The 25,411-nt window shown below is 43.3% G+C and overlaps 1 protein-coding gene across 3 annotated transcripts in view; it reads right to left on the bottom strand.

Annotated features, from left to right (window-relative positions):
• XKR6 (XK related 6) overlaps positions 1-25,411 on the bottom strand; it is a 212,103-nt gene that overhangs the window by 6,543 nt on the left and 180,149 nt on the right. For 2 of the 3 annotated variants that reach the window (XR_013928436.1, XM_080389169.1), the window contains exon 3: positions 1-25,411. This exon is cut by the window's left edge. Coding sequence is in view for 2 of the 3 variants with exons in the window: in XM_080389169.1 (XP_080245295.1) it covers positions 24,447-25,411 (965 nt within the window). In the remaining variant the exon portion in view is untranslated. The other variant, XM_080389170.1, reaches the window with a different exon arrangement.

Here is a 25,411-nt window from a genome sequence, read left to right as displayed (position 1 = left end):
CTCAGGAGACCCTCGATCCAGCTCAGATGAGTCTTAGTTCCTGTAAGGGCTCCGTTGCCAGAACCTGCTCAAGCCTTTATCCAAATCCTCTCTTCAGTAAGACAGCAGAAGACATTCCTAGTGCTATTATATCCACTTGTTATAACTCACCTGTCATGCAACAGTCAACAGAGAGGCAATTCCTGCTCACATAGCACCCCCTTCTTACCAATGCATGCTGCTACTCTATGCCAGGGTAAATGCTGAGTCAGCTTCAGCGAAGCTGGTAGAGCTCTCCCACATTTACGGAGTTGGAATAAGAGGAAAATTTTGCTCATGATACAGCTGCCAAAATAAACCTTTATAGAAATACAGAAATATAGAAAGGACCTTTATAGAAATGAACAGTCTTAGAACCTGGAAAAGAGCAGATAGCACAGCAGTGACCATGACGCTAAAAGAAACCGCTCTTACCTCCACAGAGACATTGCACATAATGGAAGAGACACACAGAGCTTCTCAGTAAAGCAGAGCCGATGCTACAGGACATAAAACTTCAAAGTCAACCTTAGCAAATCGTCATGATGCGACCACAGCAGCGAAGCGACAGGAAGATGTTACAAGAAAATTCTTCCATGACCAAAACCAAAGGCATCCCATTAGCATCAGTGGAAACAGTTGTGAGAGTAAGGGAAGACAATGTAGGCTCCCTTCAGACAAAGAGATGAAGAAAAAGAAATGCTTAAGGCTCTCCCATTTCATCAAACAACCCACCAGCCCCCTGAACATTTGAGGACACTCTTAATGCTACTTCAGACATTCACTTCATCCAGCACCTACGCCTGCAGCTGCAGAACACAACAGGGATAAACCTGGCCCCTCGTTACACCTATCAGCATGACCACGTCAGATCCACAAGCAATTTGCATGACCTAGTCCTTCATAGACCACATTTCACTGCAGATGTGATAAAAATCAGGCTGTCTCTTCCATTTACTGGATAGATTTGTTGTCACTCAGTTAAAAGGAGACCTTTTTGATTTCACAGTAGGTCTTGAAGAGAATAACCGCTAAGTACAAAATTCAATCCTATTTTTAAAGCAAATAAGAACAAACAAGGCCAGGAATTCCGCATGATTTCTGAGCAGAAATGAAACAGCTGCATCTCTCCCTTTTGCCTAATGCAAGACAATTAATGGACAGATATAAAGGATTACATATTTTGTGTCAAATTTTGGGGATTAGAATGTTCAGATAGGCAAAGAATGAAATAACATAATGGAACCTCAATAAAATTACAACAGTTTAACGATAATTGTGCTTTTTGGTATCTCAAAACCCTCAACCTTCATAAAGTCTCATTATTTCAAAATAAACCTTTCAAAAAGCTCAGTAGAATGACAAAGTGCTCAAATTCAAACACACACTTTGGAAGCATACTTTTCATATAGATATTTTTCTCATAGGCTTTTTTTTTTTTTCAAATCAACCCCAACCTGTAATTCCATCTGCTATACAATTTCATGAACACATCTGTATTTCATTCCATATAGACAAAATACTGCACCATAAAAATAGAAATAGCTGGGAACAGGCAACAAAAACAATAAAAACAAACCAAAAACCAAGCCAGATTTGTACAGACACCAGATCAGAATGAGGAAAAAAATGCTGTTTGTACTGAACAATTGTGCCAATTTGAGAGAGCAGACTAGGCAGAAGGGGTCTTGTGAAACCCACTCTGGATATCTGGTTTGCAGTCCTGTCTTGTGCTTTAGGCGAAACCCAACAGCATTTTCTCCACTGAGATTTATTCATGTTTGGGTTTCATTTCCCACATCTTTCTGCCTTTTTTTTTTTTTTCTTTTCTTTTTTTCCCTGATGGAATAGCTGGATTTAAGTTCAGTAGTAATTTTTCTCCTTGCTTTTAAAAAAAATAAATAAAACCCCTCATACTCCATTTGTGTTGAATTCTTCCTGGTCACTCATTTTTTGTTTGCTTTGATAAAGCAGTGGGGGAAAATGTTACTTTCCCCACAGTCTGGTGGAACAGAAATTGAGAGGATTCCCCTCATTGTGCTCCCAGTAAAGTCAATGTGTAAGATCCATGGAAATATTTTCTAATCAAGCAAAGAGTCCCAGCATTTGGGGCTCAATGCTTATTTTCCTGATTCCAACCTATGGGAGCAGCGTGGGGGTTGATGAAGGATTGCACTGGGCAGATGGGGGCTTGGTCCCCTCACATTTCTGGCACCAGGATCAAGCTGTGAGTCTCCCAACAAGGCTTTACTGGGAATAAACAGATGAGAGATCCTGTCCACCTCAACAGTCCTCCCTGGCGCTCCTCCCCACACTGAGGGACCCAGCCAGCATTTCTGTGCCAGATATTGGTTATTATGGTGTTGCTGGCTAGTCGCTGGGTCCAAAGACATTTTCCACCACATGAGCATAGAAGCAGTAGGCAAAGTCCTGCTCACTTCACCAGGAGTTCCCACCCTTTCCACTGACAGAGCACAAGGTACTATGCGGTTCAGAATAATGCACATGGCCAAAAATTGAGAGAATTTTCACTTGCCAGGATGGTATTTGTGCACTGACCATGGGAGTCCTTGAACTTGACTTTAGCCCATAAAGTCGAGGTATCCAGTGTGAGATTATCTTCTCAGTTCAATCCACAGAGATGAGGAGAGACAGCCATCCTTAAGGAGATGCATCCCACTTGCCTTAGACAAGTGTCTCAGTGCGGGGTGAATTGTCCTGGCGAGATTTTTGTCCCTCTCCATTCCTGGGGAGATTTTGCCTTTCTCCATTCCCGCAGAAAGGACCTGGATTTGTGGCTCTGGGCCAGTAACTGCCATTAGACAGACAACTTTTCAACGGCTGGAGTTAATGCCAACCAGTCTGTTCCCATGCTCAGGGAAGTGCCACTTTTCAATTATTTCAAAGAATGAATCCTCTCTTCACCCAAATGGAAACAGATGAACATATTTTTCCTTCATCAGTCCTAACAGCCCCTCTTTTTTTGTTCCCTCCCTGACTACTGCAAATTTCAGTGTTAAGATCAGACAAACCAAAATTGAAAGATCAGGACTGCAAATAATTTTCTTTCAATTTTGCCGTTTGACTCCAGTTACAAACAGGCTGTATTTGGGGGGTGGGGGTTAAAAAAAAATAAATCAATTAATGTTTTACAATTCTGGTGTCTATATCACATCTTAAAAATATCACTTAAATGGAAAAGTAACAGAAATAATAACCATTCACTCTTGAACACAATATTGATTCTAGTGTACAGGAAAATAGGATCCAGACAGGATTTTACAACTAAGAAGGGAACATTACAATAAAGGTTATGACATTTTATGAATATTTGTGTTATAGCTTTGAGCTTTATTGCAAAGCAAAAAATATATATTTGTATATATATATATATATTTTTATCTACATATCACCTCTGACATTGTATACAACACTAAATCACAAGAAATCAAAGAAATCATAGTGAGGTAGATACAAAACAAAGGGATGTTGAAGAATCCAGCTGCTGAATTTGGCTTAACGCAACTGTCATTAACATATGTATATCCAACACAGCAGTGAGCTTTGATTCACAGCTTAATAAATGGATCCTACTAACATTGATAATGATATTAGAGCCCATTTAGAAATAATGCCATTTTGAAGGGCGGGGGGTGTGGGAGGGAAGTAAATCAGAAGCGTTTCCTACAAACTAGCCATCTCCCAAGGGAAAATTTTATACTGATTTTTCATGACTTTTAATGTTGATAGAACAGCTCTGAGAAATAGCCTGTGTTCTAGGGGTACTAGCAGCGCATGAGGGCAGGCAAAGAGGGAGTACTCTACATTTGGGGAGTCTACTGGGGCTGAACTTAAGAAAAAGGAAGATAAGCCATTTCCCCTTCTTTTTGGATGGCCAAGAGGAAGCGGCACAGCCTGGGAATGCTTGAGGCTACATTCACCAGCGCATGCTTGTGAATATCTGCTTGGACTTGCTGCCAATGGCCAACGGAACAAGACTTCGGTAGAAGGGCAGCCCCTTAATGGATTCTGTTGCTCTTTTCAGGCAACAGCAGATACGTGGCAAGAAAGACGGTACCCCTGAAGTGACCGGGCATTGGTGTGACCGGTGTTGGTACCTGGTGGGATCTGGCTGCTTGGTCTGCATTCCCACAAGGAAACTTGTTAAGGCACCTGGATGACTGGGGCTTTTCAGTTAATCCTCATCACAATAGCTTGGGAGGGATTTGGAATAGCCTTGGGCTTCCTGGCTTTTAGATTTGGTTTATCAATCCAGGACAATATGTACTTGGTGCTTCCACAGAAGAAAAGACATGAAGATGAGAAGCAGTGGGTTTAGCTATAGCAATGGGGAACCAGGCTGGATGCAGGAAAACCTTTCCAATAAGGCTGCACATAGGGATGGCTGGTAAAAGCTCTTTGGGCCATTGGACCATCCTCATCCAGGAGGTGGCAGGTACAGCAAAGGAAGGGCACCCTCATATCCCAGGATGCAGGAGCCAGAGATTAGCAGGGATGTAAGGAACTTTGAGTTGCTTTATATGAAACGCAGAAAACAACAAGTTTGAAGCTCTGGACTAGGCAGCACCTTTGCTGCTGCTCAGACATCTCCTAATATTCTTCCAAAGGTAGGAAGTGGAACCCTGGAAGGAATACGATTCCCCAGCTGTTCCACAAGTGGTGGCAATCTGAGCTTTGTTCTCATGTCATTTACCATGTCATGGCTGAATTGAAGAAAATGAAGAAAATTGACTAGAACAGATTGCTAATGAGCAGAAGCCAATGGGATTGTCACCAACTTGCTGTGTGAATCTACTAAATAAGTCACTGTTGTAGGTCATATTGTACATTTTGCTTTTCACCTAGCCGAAGAATGACCTTATCCTTCAGGAAAACACACAGAAGGTTATTGCTTGTGCATTAATTTTCAAGGGTTTCTTTTGTTAACACCTAGAGTGACCAGAAGACAGTCACGGAAAGTGTATATCACTTAAGAAGATCAAATTCCCCCTCTCTTGAGTGGGTCCCACTCCGAACTGCAGCCTTAGCCCTGGGAGGGGAATGCCTGATGTGAAAGTGCCACTTTGGCAGGGGCTGCTGAGCAAGCATGGAGCCATGTTGAAGGAGATAACTTTCAATGTTCATTGGCGGAGCAGAAAGAGGACAAGTCCCACGGTAAGCCATGGTGGAAAATGTTTTGGAAGCATGGTAAATCCTGTCCACTTCTGGGGAGATTCAACTCACCTAAATGGAACTAGTTAAAGGGCACACAAAAAAACTAAACTGGAAACCGACTGGGATGAACCCCTATCTGGAGGTATCCTGCTGTCTCTCTCGAGTATGGAAGGGATAATTCACTGGATGCCCAGTTTTTCTGTCTAAATTAGAGGATTGGATTCCTTGCTCATAAAGCCAGCGGCAAAGCACTTTGTCCAAACATCCCCAGCCAGGGCTGCGTGCATCAAGGGATACGCTCTCTCTTAGGGTCTGAAGGGTGCAGGTGGCTTTATACTTGCCCACAAAGTGACTCTCTCCTGCTGTTTGCCAAACATGCTCCTACAGATTTGCTTTTTCATGTCACGGAAAAAGCTATTTTGAACTGAAATACAGGTCTGCTTCTATTTTAACTCTGCTAGGTCCATGGCTTTGCTTTGAAGGGGCTGGGTAACCTGGAGAGGATAAAAAATGTGATGCCAAGCATCTTCCATGCATTTCTTTCCCTTTATAGATATTCTTGGTGAGTCACGGAAGGAAAAAGCCTTTGCAAGCTACTCCCTTTAAGAAACAGGAGCGTATGAACTTGAAAGAATTTAGCTGCAAGATTACAGATTGAGTCAAACTTCCCTCCTAGGTTCTTCCATTCACTGAATCTATCAATTGGAAAATTATCTCCATTCTTTAACTTAAGGCTTTAGTAGAAACTGCTAACTGGGGCAGAGGATGACTCCAATTGGCCTCCTTAGGTTGGCACCTCTCAACAAGATTTTCAGGGAAGGAAATTAGGTGTTCTGCTTTAGAGTGAGCTGAGGGAGGAGGCGAAATGCTGTCTTTGATTTGGGTATTGGAGTAACTATTAACACAGCCCACAAATGATAATATTAGCATCCTTACAGCAAGTCCAAGGGACAATGATAGCTCCTTGCAAACACCAGCCACAACCAGAGCCTAAAACCTTCAGTGCAGGTAGATGGAAGAGCCCACGTTTGTGCATGAAAAGCAGGTAAGTAGACACTTGAGGCAATACAGCTGTGTTAGATATTATACCATTAAATAGACGATGGGTAACATGTATGAGGTGTCCTGCAATAAATTATCTGGGTATGAATGCTGCTTTCTAGAGAGCTGAGTTACATGAAGCACTCACAGGAGGTTTCTGGGCCCACCTGGATTTACAGATCAACCAACTGACTACTAACAACTGCAACCATGAGGTTGTGCAAGACGGGAAGACTGCCCCTAGCTTTTCCACTACAGTTGTTTTCAGATAAATGTGGCTTTAACTTCAGTATAAAGGCTGACATGAAGTTCTTGTTATGGACTCAAGCACAGAATACTGGCTGAAAGAAGCACCCATGCTGCCACAGGCTGATGTGCGCACTTGTGTTCCCACTGACACGTGGAAGAGGTTCCACAAATCCATTCCTGTCATCCTTCCCACTCTTCCTGGCTTCAGTAAGGGCCCTTTCTGTATCCACAGCTGTGTATGATACCCAGCCCAGCTGTCCCTTAGTCACATGGAAGAGCTTCAGTACATCAGGCATCCAGTAAGTCAGAAATGGGGTTTCATCTGCCATACACCAAAAGAAACTTGAGGTCATAGAATATCTCAAGTTGGAAAGAATCCATAAAGATCAAGACCATCAGGTCTGCGTGTAGTATGTAGGGTAAGAGTGGGCTAACGGCAGGAACCCAGGCTTCTGCCCTCTGCCAAGTTGTTTTAGTGCCTGGAGGTACCACAGCTGCAGAGACGCCAGCAAAGGGATCTGAAGAACGTTAGCGTGGTGGGCCATGGCTCTCAAGGGTGGGGAAGCCTTGAGTGAAAGAAAGGATAAGCACAAGGGTGCTCATTTAAAACATAATGGTGAGGGGACAAAGGTCAAAGCATGGCCCAGTGAGGCAGCAGAGGGCTTCCTGAACAGAAGAGAGATGGAGGACAAGGGGTAGGTTGGTGAAGATCTCACTGTAAACTGGCCCTAATCGCCTCCCACTGGTATCGAGAGGGACCCTGCGGTATTTGCAGAGGGGGACCATGAGTGCAAAGTGCTTAAAGGCTTGGTAAGCATTAGCAACCCCAGTTTGACAGGCACAGAGAATTGGGAGTGATGCGCTCTAAGTTGCAGGGTGAGTCGGTGGTGGGTGGGGGACATGGCAGCCACATCTCGTGGTCTCATGGTTTCCTGAGCTCATCACTGGATGACCCTGTTTCCTCACCAACACTCTCTCCTCGGCACCCATTGGCAAACTGGGGTGGGGAAAGAAAGGTCATAAAGGCTAAATCCCCCCCTGGGAATATGCTCCGTGAATAACAGAGGAGGACAATTTTCTACCTTTCGTGGAAGGACAGGGAAGAAGTTTACCCAGTAGAGTCAGGCTATTTATAATAGCTTAAAGAAATAGAAACCCTCTACTTTTATGGTATAGATGGGCATGATCATGTGTTCAGATATGTATATATATTATACACACCCTAACATGGACATACGCTATTATATATTTCTATAATATATAATATATAACACACACACGCGCGCACACACACACGTGAGATACTCAAACATCTTAACTCCTCTTAATCAAAACGCTCTTTGAACGTCGGGTAACACTCACTACATTTTCTATATAGACACTTTGTACATACAAGTCGTAAAGTGCGTTAAAAAGCGCGTAAAATTTTCTATGTAGAAAACTATATACATATAGCACACACATGTACTAAAACACTTGAAGTTAAGCCAAATTTCACCTTCATCTTCACATCCCCAATACCTACAATACAAAATCAGAATTCAAAAAGAAAAGAAATACACAAGGAAATAAATAAAAACCCCCAAACCTATAACCCAAGAAAAAAAAAAAAAGTAATCAAGAAACCAAACCAAACCCAAAAACAGTCAACAGAAGCCTGGCACATGTAGAAAACATCAATTCATTTAGAGAACATAAAGAGGGTCATGTCCGAACCTCCTTTTTCTTAAAAACAAAACCAAACCAAACCCCTTTTGTTTGTCTGTTTGTTAGCTCTTATCATTTGAGAAAAGTCACAGTAGCACTCTCACCTTGAACCAGAGTTTGGAACTTTTAGTGTTTCTTTGTACAAAAGAAAAAACGGTTTAGGTTATGGAAAATAGTTGGGAAATTTGAGGTTGGAGAGAGGAGATAGAGAGAGAAACTGGAAGATTGCATAGTTGTGAACAGTGGCTTCTCATCAAGGTGAAAAAGTGCATCATCTGATAAAATAGCATTTGATTATTATTTTTTTGTTCGGTTCCATATGTTTTTTTTCCTCAGTCAACTGTACATGTTACACATGAAAAGGTATATACAGCACACACACATGCTAACATTAAACGTCTGACACTGAAACAGCCATTCTTTAAATGTTCCATCAGTTTTTTCCATGCAAATTTGTATTCTTTTTAAATACATTTTTTGCTACATCCTAAGACCACAAACTTGTCTAAGCCCATCTCATGTAATTTTGATCATTAGCAACACAAAAAGGGGAAAAGCACCAGAATGGCTCCGTTTGATCATCAAATCTCTGCTTTGACTTCTTTCTTTTTTAGTTTTCATTCCTTCATTCACTGCTGGTTGTTTGCGTTTTCTTTTTTGTTTGTTTGTTTGGTTTTTTTGTTGTTGTCACTTGTTTGCTTTAATTTTCTGGAGATGGGAAAAACAATTGACTTTTTTCTGTAAGCGTTATTGAGGTAATAGTTATGCTTAGCACCTGGGACAGGCAACAAAGCTTTCAAAAGCATTTGAGTAATGAAGTGTGAGTCCAAACACTGTTACCAACATCATAAAATAAAAACAAAACAAAACAAAAACCCAAACCAATTTGAGATGAATATTCCAGGTTTATGTGCTACCTAAACCTACCACCCCCTTTCCATCTCTCTTTCCTTTTCCTCAAAGTAACAAACAGAATTAAAAAGAAATAAAAGAGACTTGGCATGTTCCCTCTTGCACCAGCCAAACAAAAAACCATAGGTGTTGTGCATTAAAAAGGATGCTTCAAAAGCTTTTCATGCTTGCTGCCTGCTTCAAGTGCATTTTAATATATGTCTGATCATTTACATTTATATAGGAAAGTCATGTTTGTTACACTTTATACAGGATCACTTCATTTTTGTCCTTTTTTAACCTTTTCATTTTTTTTGTTTTTTGGATAAAGAGTTGGTTATAACAATCTACAGTAAGGCTGCACAGGAAGAATTCTGTGTATTTTATTTTTTTTTCTCTAAGAACTAAAGTATATAAAATGAGGTTTGATTCTAGCACCTTTTACAGTATTATTGGTGGTGTTCCCTTTAGTAGAAAATACCTTTGCTCAACATCTGTTCTATCATTTACCCACAGTTTCAGCAATACTTCAAAGGTAACGATAAGGTGACAATTGGCCCAACCCAGCAGTCCTCTGACCAAAAAAAATCCCCGCCCTGAAGTCAGGCAGAACTACTTGCGTGAGCAAAACAAACCACCTTCGCCAGCTTCCCTCCTCTCCTTTGGTGAGGGCTGTGGCGCTCGCCTTGCTCGGAGCCGCGTGGGAAACCGCGCATCCAAAGAGGAAAAAAAAAAAATAATACACCAAGTTGCTGTCTTGCTGGGGAAGCTGAGATGGACAGGCTCACCAGCGGATGGTTTCACTTGTGGGGGAATAACGCCGCTCAGCACCTAGTGGGTTGCATCACCTCAGTGCAAAGGAAAGGCAAAGATGCTGCCCTGGGACGCCACCCCGGGATGCTGCCCTGCTGGCCCCATCGTCCTCCCTTCACAGCAAGGGGACATCTCCCTACGCCGCGGCAGGAGGAAGATGTTGCCTTGCAGCATACACCAGTGATGGGGAGAGATCCTGGGAGAAATTGCTATGGTGCGGAACAGCAGCTTTCCCAGCGCACTTCTGGGAGCAGGGAGGAGAAGGGCGGGCGGAGAGAGGGGAGCTGGAGAAATGAACGCAGGAAAGAGAAGCTCCTTGCCAAGGTCGTAACGCTTTACAGGACGTTGAGCTGTTGGTTTCACTCCAGCAGTGTATAATCCTGCAGAGGAATGGTCCATTCCCCATACAGTGGCATCAGAACCTCAATTATATATATATAATTATAACCGTAGCAATATATCTATCTATCTATATTTATATATGTATACATTAAAATCTGTTACTGCACTGGCACATAATACAGAGGAAAAGTACTGGCGTTGCTGTTTGATGCAAGTGGTTGCCTTGACTGAAGTCCTGTGAAGAGTAAGCACCACAAGAAAAGGCACCACAGGGTTTCGAAAATTGAAATGTCGCTGCCCTAACACAGCCATCATCAACAAACATCAAGGGCTTTTTGGAGTTAATGAGGGCAGGTGAGGCCAGGCCAAATTCTGGCCTCGCTGACAGCAGAAAAACCAGGGTGTTCCCCGAAAAAATAGTGGGGTTCATGCAGGGTGGCTGGTGCCTTGGTGAAACTGAGACCACAATTTGGTCTTTTAAGGGGCATGTTGATTTTGCGAGCTCTCACCTAGCACTTTGGACATGTTTTAACAGCCTTCCTAAATTAAAAGGACCACATCTTGCCATGTTCAGCATGCTTGCACCAGTGTAAGGAAAGCAGATTTGAGCCTTGAAGGTTCAAAGCATGAACTAAACATAAACAGGGCACAACCTCTGATGGACTGCCTCCTGGGATGTGCTGGATGCCTTCAGCTGCCACCAAACCAGGGGAAGTCAAAGGTGCTCAGCAAGTCTGACCTCATGCCTCTGTGGAGCCCTGTCTTGAACATCTCAATCTGTCACTCACCAGGAGCCCAGAAAATAAATTTTCTTGGACACAGACAATGATCTTGATGGGTTTACAGAAGTCCCGCCAGACTGCGATGGAGATCAAAACCTACACATCTGGTTTTCCAAGGTCTTAGCCCGTGTTCTCATTCACTCCTTACTCGGTCAAAACTTCCATTGCACTAAATGTTTTGGTTGGCCCTTGCTCTGTTTCATTTACTCATAAATTCGCGCTCAAGCACACAAGCACACACACACACCCTGCCCTCCAAGACAAAGAAAACAGAGGAAGAGCTGGGGAGTAAGACAGAGTACATACTTGGAGCCCTCCAGTAAAATGAGAAGTCGCTAGAAACACTATAAACCACGGGCTTCCCATGCATAAGGTAATTGCTTGGTGATCGAAAACAGAAAAAGAAGAGACTCGCAGGCACTCTATGCCAAGTTAATAGCACCAGTTTTGTATCGTGTTGACACCTGTCAGCCCAGCCCATCCAAACCACCCCTGCGCTTCAGACAGCTACTGACAAGCAACCTGCCCCTGCTCCTGGCAGCAATGCACTAAATCAAGGGCAACACCACCAGGATCGGCAGAAACATGCTCATGGGACATAAAGGAGGGTCGGGTCTGCCCTCGGCCGCTTCTCTCGGCCAGCTCAGAGCAGGGGTTGTTGGCAGTCCTTGTGTCTCCCAAGCAGCATACGTGCAGCTTGCTGGCAGAAGCTAGATAAGGTGTTGAAACACTGCTGTCGGGGAGAAAAGGAGTTGCCTGTGGCAGGACTAGTAGTTTTCCCTGTTCATTCAGATCAACTTTTGGGGGTCTGATTTGGATCACAGACTCTCTAGACCCCCAGTAAGGATGGCTCACGTGCAGAAGTGACCTAGGAAGGAGCCAGCCTCTCCCAGCTGAACTGGCAGATCCTTGATGCTAACTTGGATGAATGGGCATCTAAACCTGCAAGCCACGCTGGGTCAGAATGGCACTGGAAGGACAACTTCAGATGAATGACCTGGGTCCAGAATGGGCTGAATTCAGCTACTAAGGCAAGATTCAAGGCATGGGCATGACTGAGTTTCAACCTAGTTAACAAAAAATGTACTTCTTACTAGGAAAACCGAGACCATTATTTCTGTCTAACATGCCTGATCAAGAGGGTCTGGGGTGAGCAAACCCCTTCTTTGGAAGATTTCCAACCAGACAGGATTTAAGGTGACAATAAGACAAGGGGATGCCTGTGGCATGAGCTCTTGGGAATGCACCTGATGACTCACATGCTCTTTCCAGCTCTGCTTTCTCCAACTTCATGACCCAATGGGACTGTGCTAAACCCCTGGCTCCTCAGTTGACTTCCCTAAATGCTTTCCAAAGGGAGAGTGGAGCATTTCAGGGGATGGAGAAAAGCACTCCCCAAAAGCTTAATGTGGCATCTTGGCTGGGTTGTGCCAGTTCTTCTAGAGAAACCCGATTTCAGATCAGCCTTCCTCTTCATCTCTGCCAAGATACATGGAGACAAGGGAGAGGTGACATGATGCATTGCTTTGTCCTGCTCTGCCCAGCACCACCACTGTCTCACAGCACTTCTGATGTTAAGGTCTTGAAGCGCTTCACCAACACTGACTAAATAATCCTCACATCATTCTCGTGAGGTGTAACCTCCCGTTTCACACGAGCAAACTGAGGCACAGAGCAGTTACATGCCTTGCTCAAGGTCACACAAACAACCCCGGTGAAACTGCCAGCTCTTTTGGGGCAGGTCCATGTCCCTCCGTGTTTTGGTAAAGTGCTGAGCACAAAGGAGTCCTAAGCCTGGCTGCAGTCCCAGTGTACCTACTGCAAAGCAAACGGACAATATTCAGTGGTTACAGGTTACTGCATTCAAAAACATTAGAAAAAGCCAGGTGTCCTGCTTTAATAGCTTCTTTTTACCGTTGTAGTGATTGGAGAATTTGAATATTTTTGTTTATCTGAGGAATCAAGTGCAAGAGTATTTTCTGCATTTTGAATGCTAACAATGAGTTCCAGCAATGATTAGTCAAATTTCAATGCTTATGGAAAAAGTGCCACTTCTGAAATACAAGTATTTAAATTGTGCTGTTCTCCATGGCTGTGCCAATTTTCCAGTACTATCAAAATTCACTAATCAAAAATGCTCCTAGGATGGAAGCTAATTTGAGAGGATACCATGGAATTTCAGGATTCCTTTCAATTGGAAGGTGCTCAAGAGCTTTACAAGAAGTATGTAACTAGTCTGTCTTCCCAGCACTTTTGCAGGGTGGACAAGGATCTTTAAACCCACATTGCAACACTTGGGATGAGTGTGGCAGAGATCCAGGGCTGGAGGTGGAATTATTGATGGGACTTAGGCAACAGCTTGACCATTTCAATATCACATGCCCTGGAGCGCAGGCCAATGGTACTAGGGAGGGAATGTATTACATCTGCCAGCAGTGGCAATCCTAAAATCCCCTCAGCTTTACCAACCAACAGCCCATAGCAGAGATGGAGAGAGAACATGTGTCTTTCAGGCACCATGATTTTACCTCCTGTATATGACAGTGCATTCAAAAGTACATACACCAAAGGGATGAAATTTCCTTGCAATCAAAAAAGTCATTCAAAGCCTCCAAAATATATAGCCTTATTGTGAAAATCCTGGTTTTAGGGGAACAGCTCCATAATGGAGCGTGCAATGTCAGGTTCACATCACTGATCACTGTTGGCCTGTGATACGGAACACACAGGAGACCACACAAGGGCTTTACCCCCAACTATTATCTCATACTGGTTTCATACTGGGTAATTACATTGGCTTTAGTGAAATGGTCTGAACTTGGCCCGATGACATGAGTGGAAGTCACCAGACCTAGATGTGAAACAGTCCCTCCCTGAGTAATTTAACTACTTTTGAAACTACTTCCCATTCCTCATTGGAACAAAAGGCTGGAATGGTAAAACAGTTTGCAGAGTGGAAACATTAGCGAAAACCGTTGGGTTTCTTTCTGAGAGAAAAATGTTTTCCACCAAATTAAAAAAAAAAAAAAAAGTTTTAGATCCATTTTGGGAGGGGGCAGATTTGGTAGCTAATGGCAAACTTTGATGTTCAATGTAAAATCTCTTCCCTTTCATTCTCCCTACACAGAAAAGATGGGGTCCAAGGGATTTGGCTCCAATACCTATTTAGACACTTTTTTAGAAATGACGCATCACAGCTCTTCTCCAAATGGCTGCAATTACACCCAATTTAAGGCTTTTTTAATTGCTTGAATTGTACTTGGAGGTCTATGGATAAGTGTGAACCAGTCCACTTTCCCTATTACTTCTCCATCATAAATTTGTTGACTGATACCCAGGCTTCAGAAATTGTTGGAAAAGAAACAGGTTATATGGGAATGGTGTGAAACTGCGGTAATTTGAGGGGGGTCGCCTGGGGAACACTTGGTGTGTAGTTTCCCTTGCGGCAGTGTCAGCTCAGAGCAGGTCCATTGAAGTCAAGCAGCTTCAACTTCAGGCTACGGAAATTTCTGCAGGTGCATGTCCCTGTGTGTACTTGTACGCCCTCAGAAACTGAAATAAAATCCTGAAGCGAACAGATTGCAGGTGTAATCAGCTGGCATTTGTCCTGGCTCTTCACTACTCAGGGAGGAAAACAGTGTTTGCTTTTAAGGTGGAAGAAGGGGAGGAAAGACGGGGGCGGCACACAGGTGGTGTTCAGCTGGGTCTGAGGGAAGGAGGCTCTGGCACTGGCAGCGAGTTTTATCGGTAAATACAGCTAGAGAGGAAAATGTGAGCTGCTTGTCCTTGTGACTGATGAGCGGGAATGACATCTGGAGAGAAAACAATAATCATTCCCTTTGAGTGGCTTTTGGCGTTTCAATTCTAAGGGCATGGAAATCAGATTTGGGGGGTTTAATCCCTGCGAAATAGGACCCGGTTGGCTGCGTGTGTTAGCAGGGCTGTTGTCAGGGCAGTGGTGATCCTGGTGGAAGGGGAAACCATCTCTTCCTTAGCTACAGCCGGAGACTACGAAGCCCCCATGTAGGTCAGGGGTGTGCTACACTCAGATGGCTCCACCTGGAAAGAAACTACTGATTTTGTCCCAGTTTTGCTTGGGTTTTGACAAAATCTACAAGCTCAAACAAGAAATCTATTATCACAGATTATAGAAAAAAACAGTAAGTTTTTTTCTAAAAAAACCCAGTAGGACCCAGTTTGGGCATCCCTAGCACGAGCAGAAATGACTGTTTTTAGCATAGGGAGGTAAGGAGGCACCTGAACATCAATGGAGCTTTACTGATTTATACTGACACTGCGTTTGGCCCAATTTTGGCTTCCAAATGTCTGAAGAAGTGGAAGATCAGGTGGTACAACATTTCCTCAGAAGGGCCTTAAATTTCTGATGGTCTTTTGCCCCTGTTTTTACTTTAAAAAAAACCCAGCAAAACCACACAAGAAATATTTATTTCAACCCTGCTTGCAAATCCCAAATTGCTAGCACCTTACACCAGAAACTACCTTCCTCATCTCAAAAAGCCCTTTGGAATTCACAATGTGTTCATATATATTAAAACATATATACTGTTGCAGTAACATGGCATGTATGCTTTTCTATATTTCCACAGGACTGTGTATATAGACACAGACATACATGTTGATTAGTCCCTTTAATCCCGAAAATTCATAGCCGCCCACTTCCCATCAGGCCTAATATATAGCAGGAGGAGTTCTCGCTCTCCTCCTGCTTTTTCACCTTTGCAGTTAAAGTAGCCATTGCTGCTGAAGTGGGTCAAAGTAAAACGACTGGGTGCAACCACAGCCAGGTGTATTTACTGTTGAACAGTACATTTTCAGGAAAATTAAAGGGCGATTTATTGATAAGGTGAACTTTCCGTCTTTTTAATTTTGTTTAAAATAAATAAATAAATAAATATATATATATATATATATATAATGCCCTCAATACCTTATAGGCTATATCCTATTTACTTCTATGAGGTGGGTGACAGCTAGCTTTGAAAGCAGTCTGCGTTTACATCTTTTTTTTTTTTTTTGTCTACTAGATACACATGAGACTTTAATTGCTTTCAAAACCACACTTGCCCTCTCTCACCCCTCTCAGTTCATCCCTGTTCAAGACACAGATGTGTGATGCTTCTTAGGACAAAGGGAAAATCTATATGTTGGCCAGCATTTGGTTGGGTTGAACAAAGCAGTTAGCATAGCACCGAAGGAGTTACATTGCTGGTTTTTCCCCAGCTTCAATCTTTTTTGTAACAGAAGCAATAAAAAGAACCCAGAAGCACTGAGCTGAGTGCTTAAAACAGGGCAAATAAACGGCTGGGGAGAAGAATGGGGAAGGAGCAGACCCAAAGGTGATGCAGATGAGCAGCGGCCCATCTGCAAGAGTAGGGCTTCTGAATTTGCTCTGCCCCAGCGGGAAGATAAGCAGCTGCCTGGTTAGTCACATAGAAGAGCCTGGCCCATGTAGCCAGAAGATTTCGAACTACCTCCCCACGGCGGGTGCAGAAAAGACTCAGGGAAGTTACATGGCAGACCAAGACAGAGCTGGAGGAGGAGGGTTTCCTAGCTTCGTTCTTGCTTCATGCAAGGCAAGTCTCGGGTTAGAGAAGACAACAGCCGCCTGTACCACTCCCCCCTTATCCAGAACAGGCCAGATTTCACAGTCCTTACTCAGGAGAGAAAACCAGACCCAACAACAAAACCCAGGAGTTTTGCCTGAGTAAGGAGTGCATGAATAGGCTTCAAAAGGCTTTTCTAAAAGGGAGCAGGGAGCCTTGCCTCGCATTGCATTTCTGAAAGAGACATCGTATCATGGTCAGGACAGTTAGACAAGAGAAACACTTGGCTCAAAACCACAATACCCCGCCAGGCTTTCTATCCCTTCCCTCATTCTAAAGAAAGTTATCCTGGGTTTCGCCCGCGTGTCTTTGGGTCCAACCAGGGATGAATCCACCTCGATGGACACAGAATCAACAGGCAAAACTCCCGTGGACGGCAACGGAAGTTTTGCCTGTGGAGGACGGTGAAGGCAGGCCTGGTCTAGTCTCTCTGGATGTGGCACAGATTGTTCTCCAGGAAAGTCGGTACTTTGAGAAGAGTCATGCGTGAGCAGCGTCGAGTCTAGCTTATCCCTTCACAACCCACCTTCGCCCTTCGTGGTAAGGAAAAAGTTCAAAAGAAAGCTACTGTACAACCAAGTAAACTGCAATTATTGTGCTGTCTTAGGCAGTCAAGAAACTTAAAAGGCAAAAACAAAAAGAAAGAAAAAATATTCCATGTGTTTATCGGTTGAGACTCTAGTTTTCCCATGCCTACAAGAGTCCTCAGCAAACAGTATACCAGCCTCCCAAATAAGGTCCGGGCTATTCCAAAACTGCGTGAGCAAATTTTTCACTGTATTCAGATGGAAGCTGATGACTGAAAGATTAGTGCACATTAACCGTGGCTGATGAGAGCAACTTTTAAAGAAATTCAAGTATTCGTCAGTAATCTGTTAGGTTCAGAAATACTTTTGTGATCTTTAGTTTCAAGTTTCCAGAAACAGAAAGGAAAAGGGAAAGGTCACCTGTTTTGTAAGAAAATAATATTGCAAACAGTGCTATTATATTTGACCAGGAAAGCAAGGTTATTCAGTTGGCGCACAACAATCTTCTCCATTCCTTGCTTTTGGGGAGAGAAAAGACTTAAGATCACTTTCTCAACACATGCACGCACCAGCAGGTTTTCCTTCTGCGCATTGTAACAAGCCCCTTTACTGCTCATTCCTGATAACAGCACGAACCCAGCAAGAATTAAGTTTTTACGGCGCACTTCCAGCACCTCTCACATGCATTTACTTAAGCCTCACAACACCCCTGTGAGGTAGGTAAATATTATTATACCCATGTACAGATGGGTAAACTGTAGGCACAGAAAGGTTAAATCACTTGCCCAAGGTTACACAGCAAATTCGTGGCAGAGCTGGGGTCAAAACCCAGGAGTACCATCACCCAGAGATCTGCAATGAGTTTTAGACCGTGGCCACTTCCTACGCTCACTGTAAAAGACCATCTGACAAACACACCATCGCACAAATCCAAATAACTCGGCGTTATTACAAAGTGCCTGGTTTTCAAACAGTTGCCTTGCTGCATGTGTCCCAAAGGCGGGGAGGGGGATGTGGTGGTGGAAGTAAAGTTTATGCTTTTGAAAGTTTATGCTTTCAAATCCTTTTTGTCTGCTCCAGTGCTTTGTTTTGTTGTGGTTCTTGGTTTGGTTTGGTTTTTAGTTTTTTAATGTCCAACAGGAAATGATATTCACATTATTTTATCAACAATGTCACATTCCACTTGGGTTGTGTGTATGTCTGAATATACACTAAGGTCCAGATGGTTTATTCAGATTTATTTTAATTGTCACCAATTACCTCCCTCCTCATCAGTGAAGAGCCTATGGGACATATGCAGCTATCTGTCATCTCATTTTCTTGTTTTTCTCATTATCCTACTGCCTGAGCTTCAAGTGAGGAACAAAGGTTGAACACAGGCAATCTCTAGCACAGCAGGAAGGCTCCCACCTTCCTTCACATCACACCTCAACAGAAAAGAGCCGCCGCAACATCATTCACGAGTTCAAACACAACAGAACAATGAAGCCATTCTGAACGTACTCATGGAGAAATCAGTGGATTGCAACAATCTCTAGTGGTACCCAAAGGTCTGGAAATGCGCTCTGCACACAGTGAAAGGTTTGCCCACGTCAATTTCGGATAGCCTCAAATCTTCTCGTTCAAACCAGGCTGAGATTCTCTGCACCAGAATACACCTGAGCTCCAAGGAAAAAGAAAAACAGCAATCATAACCCTGGGAACTACCATCCCCAATGCCCCAGGGCTTTAGACAACTGCCAAAATAACAACATGCAAGCTTCAGCAAGCAAAGGGTACACAACGGAGTTCACATCATCCCTACCACCTAACATCAACTACCGCAGCTTCGGTGGGGATTGGCATAGACCTTATTTTGTCATGGTTATTTGGGTTTTTGTTTTCTGGGGTTTTTTTGCATGACCACATTTGATCTGAACAGAATCCAGAGAAAAGCTAACCCAGTTAAAGAAGAAAATATCCTAGAAAAGCCTGTCTCCACAATTTGCCACAGACTCCGGCAGCTTCCAAATTGTCTGTTGCCCAAGCTGCCCAGCAAGCAGGCACTAAAAGGTTTTGCAAATGCACAGTAGTAAGTTTTCCTTTCCAAAGCACCTCTGAGCTTCAATGGAATCACACTGGACAAACCTCAGACCACATTTTCTTCAGGAGGTTTAGTCATGCTGTAGGTATGTGGGTGACAGGTGTGTCATGCATTCTGTGTAGGAATGAGGAGCAGGGATAAATTGTGAAGTGAATCTTGTGTGTATAAAAATATATCTGAAAAGCACAGGATGATTACTCTCTGAAAGTCAATAACAACACTCCCCTCGTGAGCAGCATCAGCCAGGTTTTAACAGACTACTGACTAAAGCTTGAAATTAATTTTGTCCTGTTTCATCTAGTCAGCTTTAAATAAAAATACATGCAAATGACTACATACTTTTGGCAGGTGCAGAGAAGGATAGGATGAAGCAGACAATTAGCTTCAATCCAAACCACTGAAAATATATATATTTACACTTGAAATTGGTGGCTTGCTTGCACTTTCCCCTGGTAATTATACAACATTGGCTCCTCTTCTGCAGTTCAGGTTGGATATGCTGCAGATGAAAAATGCCTTGTGTGGGTGGCAAAGCATGACAAGGGCATGGGCTCAGAGCTTATAATTTCCTGTATTCCCATTGCTGATTTGGTCTGGTCTGAATCATTCCTGTCTCCAAATTAGCTGCCTACAGATGTATAGCACTATCACGCTAAGCATGCTAGCCATCTGACATGGATGGAGGGATGGATGGGTTGACATCAGCACCATAAAAGTGACGCTGTTTGCAGAATAACCTCAGCAAAAGAGAACCAATGTGAACCGAAAAAATACCTTGTCCATTGAATCAGGCAGAAAATAGAAAAACGCCAGATCAGAACGGATGTACTCCACCAAGTCCTGAATCCTGGTCTGTGGCATATATAGTTATATCTTTATCAGTAAGTTAAGCACTGCCAGGATCCATTCTGGCCATGAAGCCAACTGACAAGTGCTGGCCACATCCACGCTACTGAACTCTTTCACCCCCAATACGGAGTGGCTGCATCCAAACTGCTGGTAGGAAATGGTCTCTGGCCAGCGTCCATGCCCCGTCGGAGTGGGTCGAAACCATGCCAGGGAGTTTTGAACAATGGAACAGCGGGGATGGTGGAGCCCTCATGCCCCAGCTTTGCCCTGGCACAGCACAGTTGGCTGGTTTAGATGATCCCAGGGTGAATCCAGCAGCAGAAACCTGCCAGAGAAGTTGCCCACTGATCTTGTGATGTGAATAAATATGTACTCAACCATCTCCGTGACAGTCTGAAAAACCCCTCATGCAGTATCTTCTGGCAAGTAAGTGTGACATGGTGTATAACTAAGCTACCAGGCTGAAGCTGCAGCGTTAAAACCCAAGTGAAACCAAACAAGTCACTGACCATCCTGCCAAAGTGCACAGCAAAAATCAAAGAGACCCTGGGGGAAAAAAAACAAAACCCCACACTCAAAACAACAGGAGGAGAGGACTAGACTCTGAGCATCGGGATTAGTACCAATAAAAAGCTGGGGGTAATTTTCCTCCCTGAGCTCTTGGCTTGGCAAAAGGCGCTGTTTGGCAACAAGATCACAGATAATCCCAAGAGGAAATGGTTCCCACACCAAACTGCCCACCATGAACTCATCGGGTGCAGTGGTAGAGCACGTGATTTACATTAAGGCTGTAATGAAGTCCTTCAAAGAGAAACAGTTCTTCAGGGCTGACACAGGCTCTCACTGGAAATCTCTTGCTAAATCAAGATGCCAGTGGATATCATTCAAAGAAAGCTAATAGCAGAGGCAGAAAATGTATGCAACTAAGCGTAATGAAACAGTCTTAACACGCAGTGGAGGCACCTGCCTTCGTTGTTATCCATACCATGAGCCACGAAGGAGGACCGGAGCGGGAGTGTGTCAAGCCCTTAGTCAAGCTGGTTTGGCTGTGAGAAATTAGCACTGCATTGAGAAGTAAGGTCACTTCTAGAGTGTTTTGCCCCTCTGCTCCCATGACGGGATGGAGAGGACGGCTGTTGGTTTGGTGGTCTGGAGCAAGGGTCCCGTTCCTGAGGGAAGGCAGGCTGCAGATGCTCGTGAGAGGCAACACTGAAGGGTCTCCTCCTTGACTCCTGGTGAGTGCGCCTTGGCTCGTTGACTCATTTCACTGTCCTGGTGCAAAGCTGCAGAGTCCGGCCATTCAGTGTGGCCAGGGAGTGGGATGACACCTCCAAACCAGACCTCAAGGTTGACAAGCTCAGGGAGGGGGACCTTCTCATGGTGCTTTTGAAAATAAGAATGCTATCTCCTGGAGAAAAGGTCCCTGAGGAACAGCAGGGTTGTTTGCCATCCATTCCTTTCTCATGCTTTTGTCAATGAAATGCAAATGCGTAGAGGAGAGGTCTTCATGGAAGGACCGTGGAGAGTCTTTGTGGAGGGTGTGAATCTCAGGGAACTGGATCAGAGTACGTCTACGCTAATATAAAAGGTAAGACAAAAGAAAGTTCTGGGAGGAGAAGTGCAGGCCTGTTGCTCAAGGATGGGCACCTCTGTGTTTTTATGACTCAGTAGCTGGAGTCAGCAAGTTCACTTCACAAATTACCTCTCTTTTATGGAGACAGCGTATTGATTAGGGAAGAAACAGGGTGAAATGTTAGTAGGACACTTGAGGAGGGACCGGTTATGGGACACAGACAGTGGAGGAGGGAAATGAAAGCTTTTCACAAATACATATAAGTGTGTGTACATATATATGTATTTACGTGCACAGTAAACAAGGGACTGGGAATTTAGATAGGGACGACAAGACAAAAATCCCTCCCTTTGCACGAAAATGTGACCATCATATTGGTTGCAATCAGAGCCCAGAAACATTAGCCTGAAATGGAGTTTGACTGGGAATTACAGTACCAGTGACAATTTGGCTTCTTATAAACTTTGCCATGTGTCTATAGTTTAGCGTGAATGAGTCCTGCCCTCCTTGAAAGGGATAGACACCAGTTAAAAGTTTTCTTTACAAAACAAAATGAAACAACTGAAGAAACCCCAACATTTTCTCAGAACACTGCAAAGGATCACTGATTGAAAAAAATGTTTCTCTTCAGGTATATTCAGGCGAAGAAAGCATTCAGCTTCTTTAAACTGTTATATAAAATTGGTACTAGTTTCTTTAAATACTATTATAATTAAAAAAACCAACTGATTCATCAAATAAAAAAAAATCATAATCATAATTAAAAAATATCCCCCCCCATGCTGATCTTCTCTTCAGAATAGGTCAGCATGGGAGTTTTGCACCCTAGACAGTTACAGTATTTCTGGAATAAAAAATAGCAATTACACACAGAAAATACTACAGCATTCACTTAAAAATTTCTCATTTTGTTGTTGTTGTTTTTCCCCTCCCAAGTAGAGGGATGGTGGGATTGAAAAGATGCCCTGAAATGGGAATATTCCTTTAAAGGAGCAATACTCTTGAAATGCAAAAGGGTGTTGGATAGACGCAAACCCGTGATTTAACTCGAAACAAGAGATTCCAGCACAGAAACAGAATCAGAGAGATGTGAATGTTCAGACACCGAGCGGGTTGTTTGGAAACGTCCAGACACCCACACAGCCCTTGGCAGGTGACTGTCTAGGCTTTGCCATCATCAGAGGTGGCAGCATCTCCTTGCGGTGAGAAGGCTAAGCTAAACCACGATGTTCTCACTACACTCTTGAATTTCCTCTGGTGGTGTTTGTCGCCATGTACTTACAGTAGAGGGTGACACGAGACAGTTTTTATCAGCAGTTCCCCACATGTACCGAGTTGAAGAATTCTCAGCTAAATCACAACAACAACATCAACAAAAATACAAAGCACCAAATCATCTCGAGACGTGAGTCAGTTTACAGGTTATTACCGTTTGAAGAAGTTTGTTGGTTGTTTTGTTGTTGTTTGTTTGTGTTTTTTTTTATCCCGATTTTCATGTTTTGTTTTCCTTAAAAACAAAACAAAACAGAACAAAAATCAAAACCCCAAAATCCCAAAATGGAACGAAGGATGCTTTACAATCACTTTAAGGCTCGCACTGAATGAGACATGACAGGTCTTACACGAGATTACAAATAATACATGTATGCCTTTCACAGCCTTAAAATGATACAGTAGGTCAAATTATTTCGCCAGTCACTGATCAAGTATTGTGCCTTTAAATTGACTCGCTTTTTGCTACTATGCTGAGTTTTATTATTACTGAAATAGTTATTGGATATGTGTAAATGTACTTTAGGATAATGTTTTTGGTATATATAATTTCGATGTTTGCAGATTTCTTATTTTCCAGAAATCGAGGTGGCAGGCCTTATTCTGGGCTCAGACGGGTGTTATTTACTCCACTGAGGACAGTGGCACTTTAGCGTGTGCAGTTGTTCAAAACAAGATCAGATACTGTATTACCACATTAAACTGGTGCAAACCGACCATTCCGCATGGCCTGTTTACACGAGGAAAACGGTTACATGGTGGGATTGCGTTTGTAACACGACTTGGTCAAGGGTTGCAGGCTTGGCCAAATGGTGTTATAAACGCATTGCCAGATTGAGTTACAGACCTGATTTTGTCTTTCAGCTGTTGGAAAAATCAAACTCCACTGGGGGTGTCTTGGCTTTGCTTTCTTATCTTTAGACATTTGGGTTTTTTCTGCAAAATCCAATAAGAGCAACAAGATTTTTTTTTCATATATTTCTCTCTTTTTGTTGTTGTCGTTCATTTTTTCCTTTTTTTTTTTATTTTTTTTTTTATTTTAAGGTTTGCATTTCAGTTGGTTGGTTTTTTTCCTGGCATGTAATCATCAAAGAGTTTTGCATGAGAAAGGTGACAGTACTTAATGAAACTCAGCACCTAAGGGCATAAGGCAGTTGTAGGTTTGTTTGTTTGTTTTTTTTTTTTTATTTTTCAATCAGCACCAATCCCATAAATAATGTTCTACACTTGGTGTACGGTATAAAACTGATGTGGAGATGCCTCCTTCTCCACCTGTGAATCCTAGGTGTGGAAGTTGAAATACTGTTTCTTGTGTGTAAAAAACAAAAGAAAAGTTTTTCTTTTTGTTTTTACTTACAAAACATAGAGAATATCTTTTTTTTTTTTATACATACAGCAACCAGAAAGAAAGCTTATCTGAAGGTTTGTGTTTGTTTCATGATCTGTGTTTACCGTAAACAAAAATAAGGTCCCCCTCTTTTACTTTTGCTTTAAGGAGCTTTAAAGTGAAGATTCATATTGTAGCAACTCATATAAGAGAGGTCCATCTCTATACCTAATACCTACAGCTGTGGGGGTGACATATTGGAGGATGTTGATAGTTCTTCTTAACCTCCTGTCTACAAAATGGGCATCCCATGCAGGGTATCTTTTTCTTGGGATGTCAATCTTAATGAGAGGCCCCTCGGGGGGGTAGGGTCGCCCAGATGGAGTAGATGGTACCATTGCTCTCACCTGGAAAACGGGCAAGCAAGTGTCAGCTGTGAGTTCCTCCTGTTGCTCCGTGACCGCTCTGGTGGGCGTAGCCTGGGCCCCCCGGTACCCAGGGGTTTGGGGTGCCATGGGCTCAACATCAGGGGGCAAAGGAATGCCCCAGAGCAGCTCGGCGCAACAGGAGCTGGCAAAGATCTTAGCTCTTGGCCCCATGGGATGCAGCACACCATAATATAACAGCATCAAAGCTATCCCAGCAGCAAAGCTAAGAAAGACACAACACAGTGCTGGCACGGCATATGAGTCAGTAGTGTCAGGATCTCTGTAAAAATACCAAAGGAGTGTCAAGGCAGCGTTCTCCGTCAGGACTACCGTGTAATACGCAAACATTCTGTATCGAGTCCGCCCTTCCTTGACATTAAACCAGCAGAAAATGTACACAATCCCTACCACCATGTTGAAGAGGATCTCCTCCCACTTAGACATGCAGAAATCTGTCCCACCATGGATGATCCAGAAAGCCATGGCACACCAATGGACCACTACAAAGATCCCAAAGTAGAGCTGGAAGATGGAAGCAAAAAGAGCAAAAGAAATAACTCGGGATGAGATGGTGAAGACGCGCCAGAAGAGATGGATGAGGGCCCCTCTGTAGCTCATACTCTTCTTGTCGTCCCTAGAGTCCCGAAGAAGCTTGTGATAGGAGGCTAGCACCCAAGCCAGGGACATCAGGGAGGCCACAGAGGACACAC

Source organism: Falco punctatus (assembly GCF_963210335.1).
Source record: "Falco punctatus genome assembly, chromosome: 5".
NCBI lineage: Eukaryota > Metazoa > Chordata > Aves > Falconiformes > Falconidae > Falco > Falco punctatus.
Note: the sequence above shows the minus strand (reverse complement) of the source record. Positions and strands in the feature narration are given on the sequence as shown.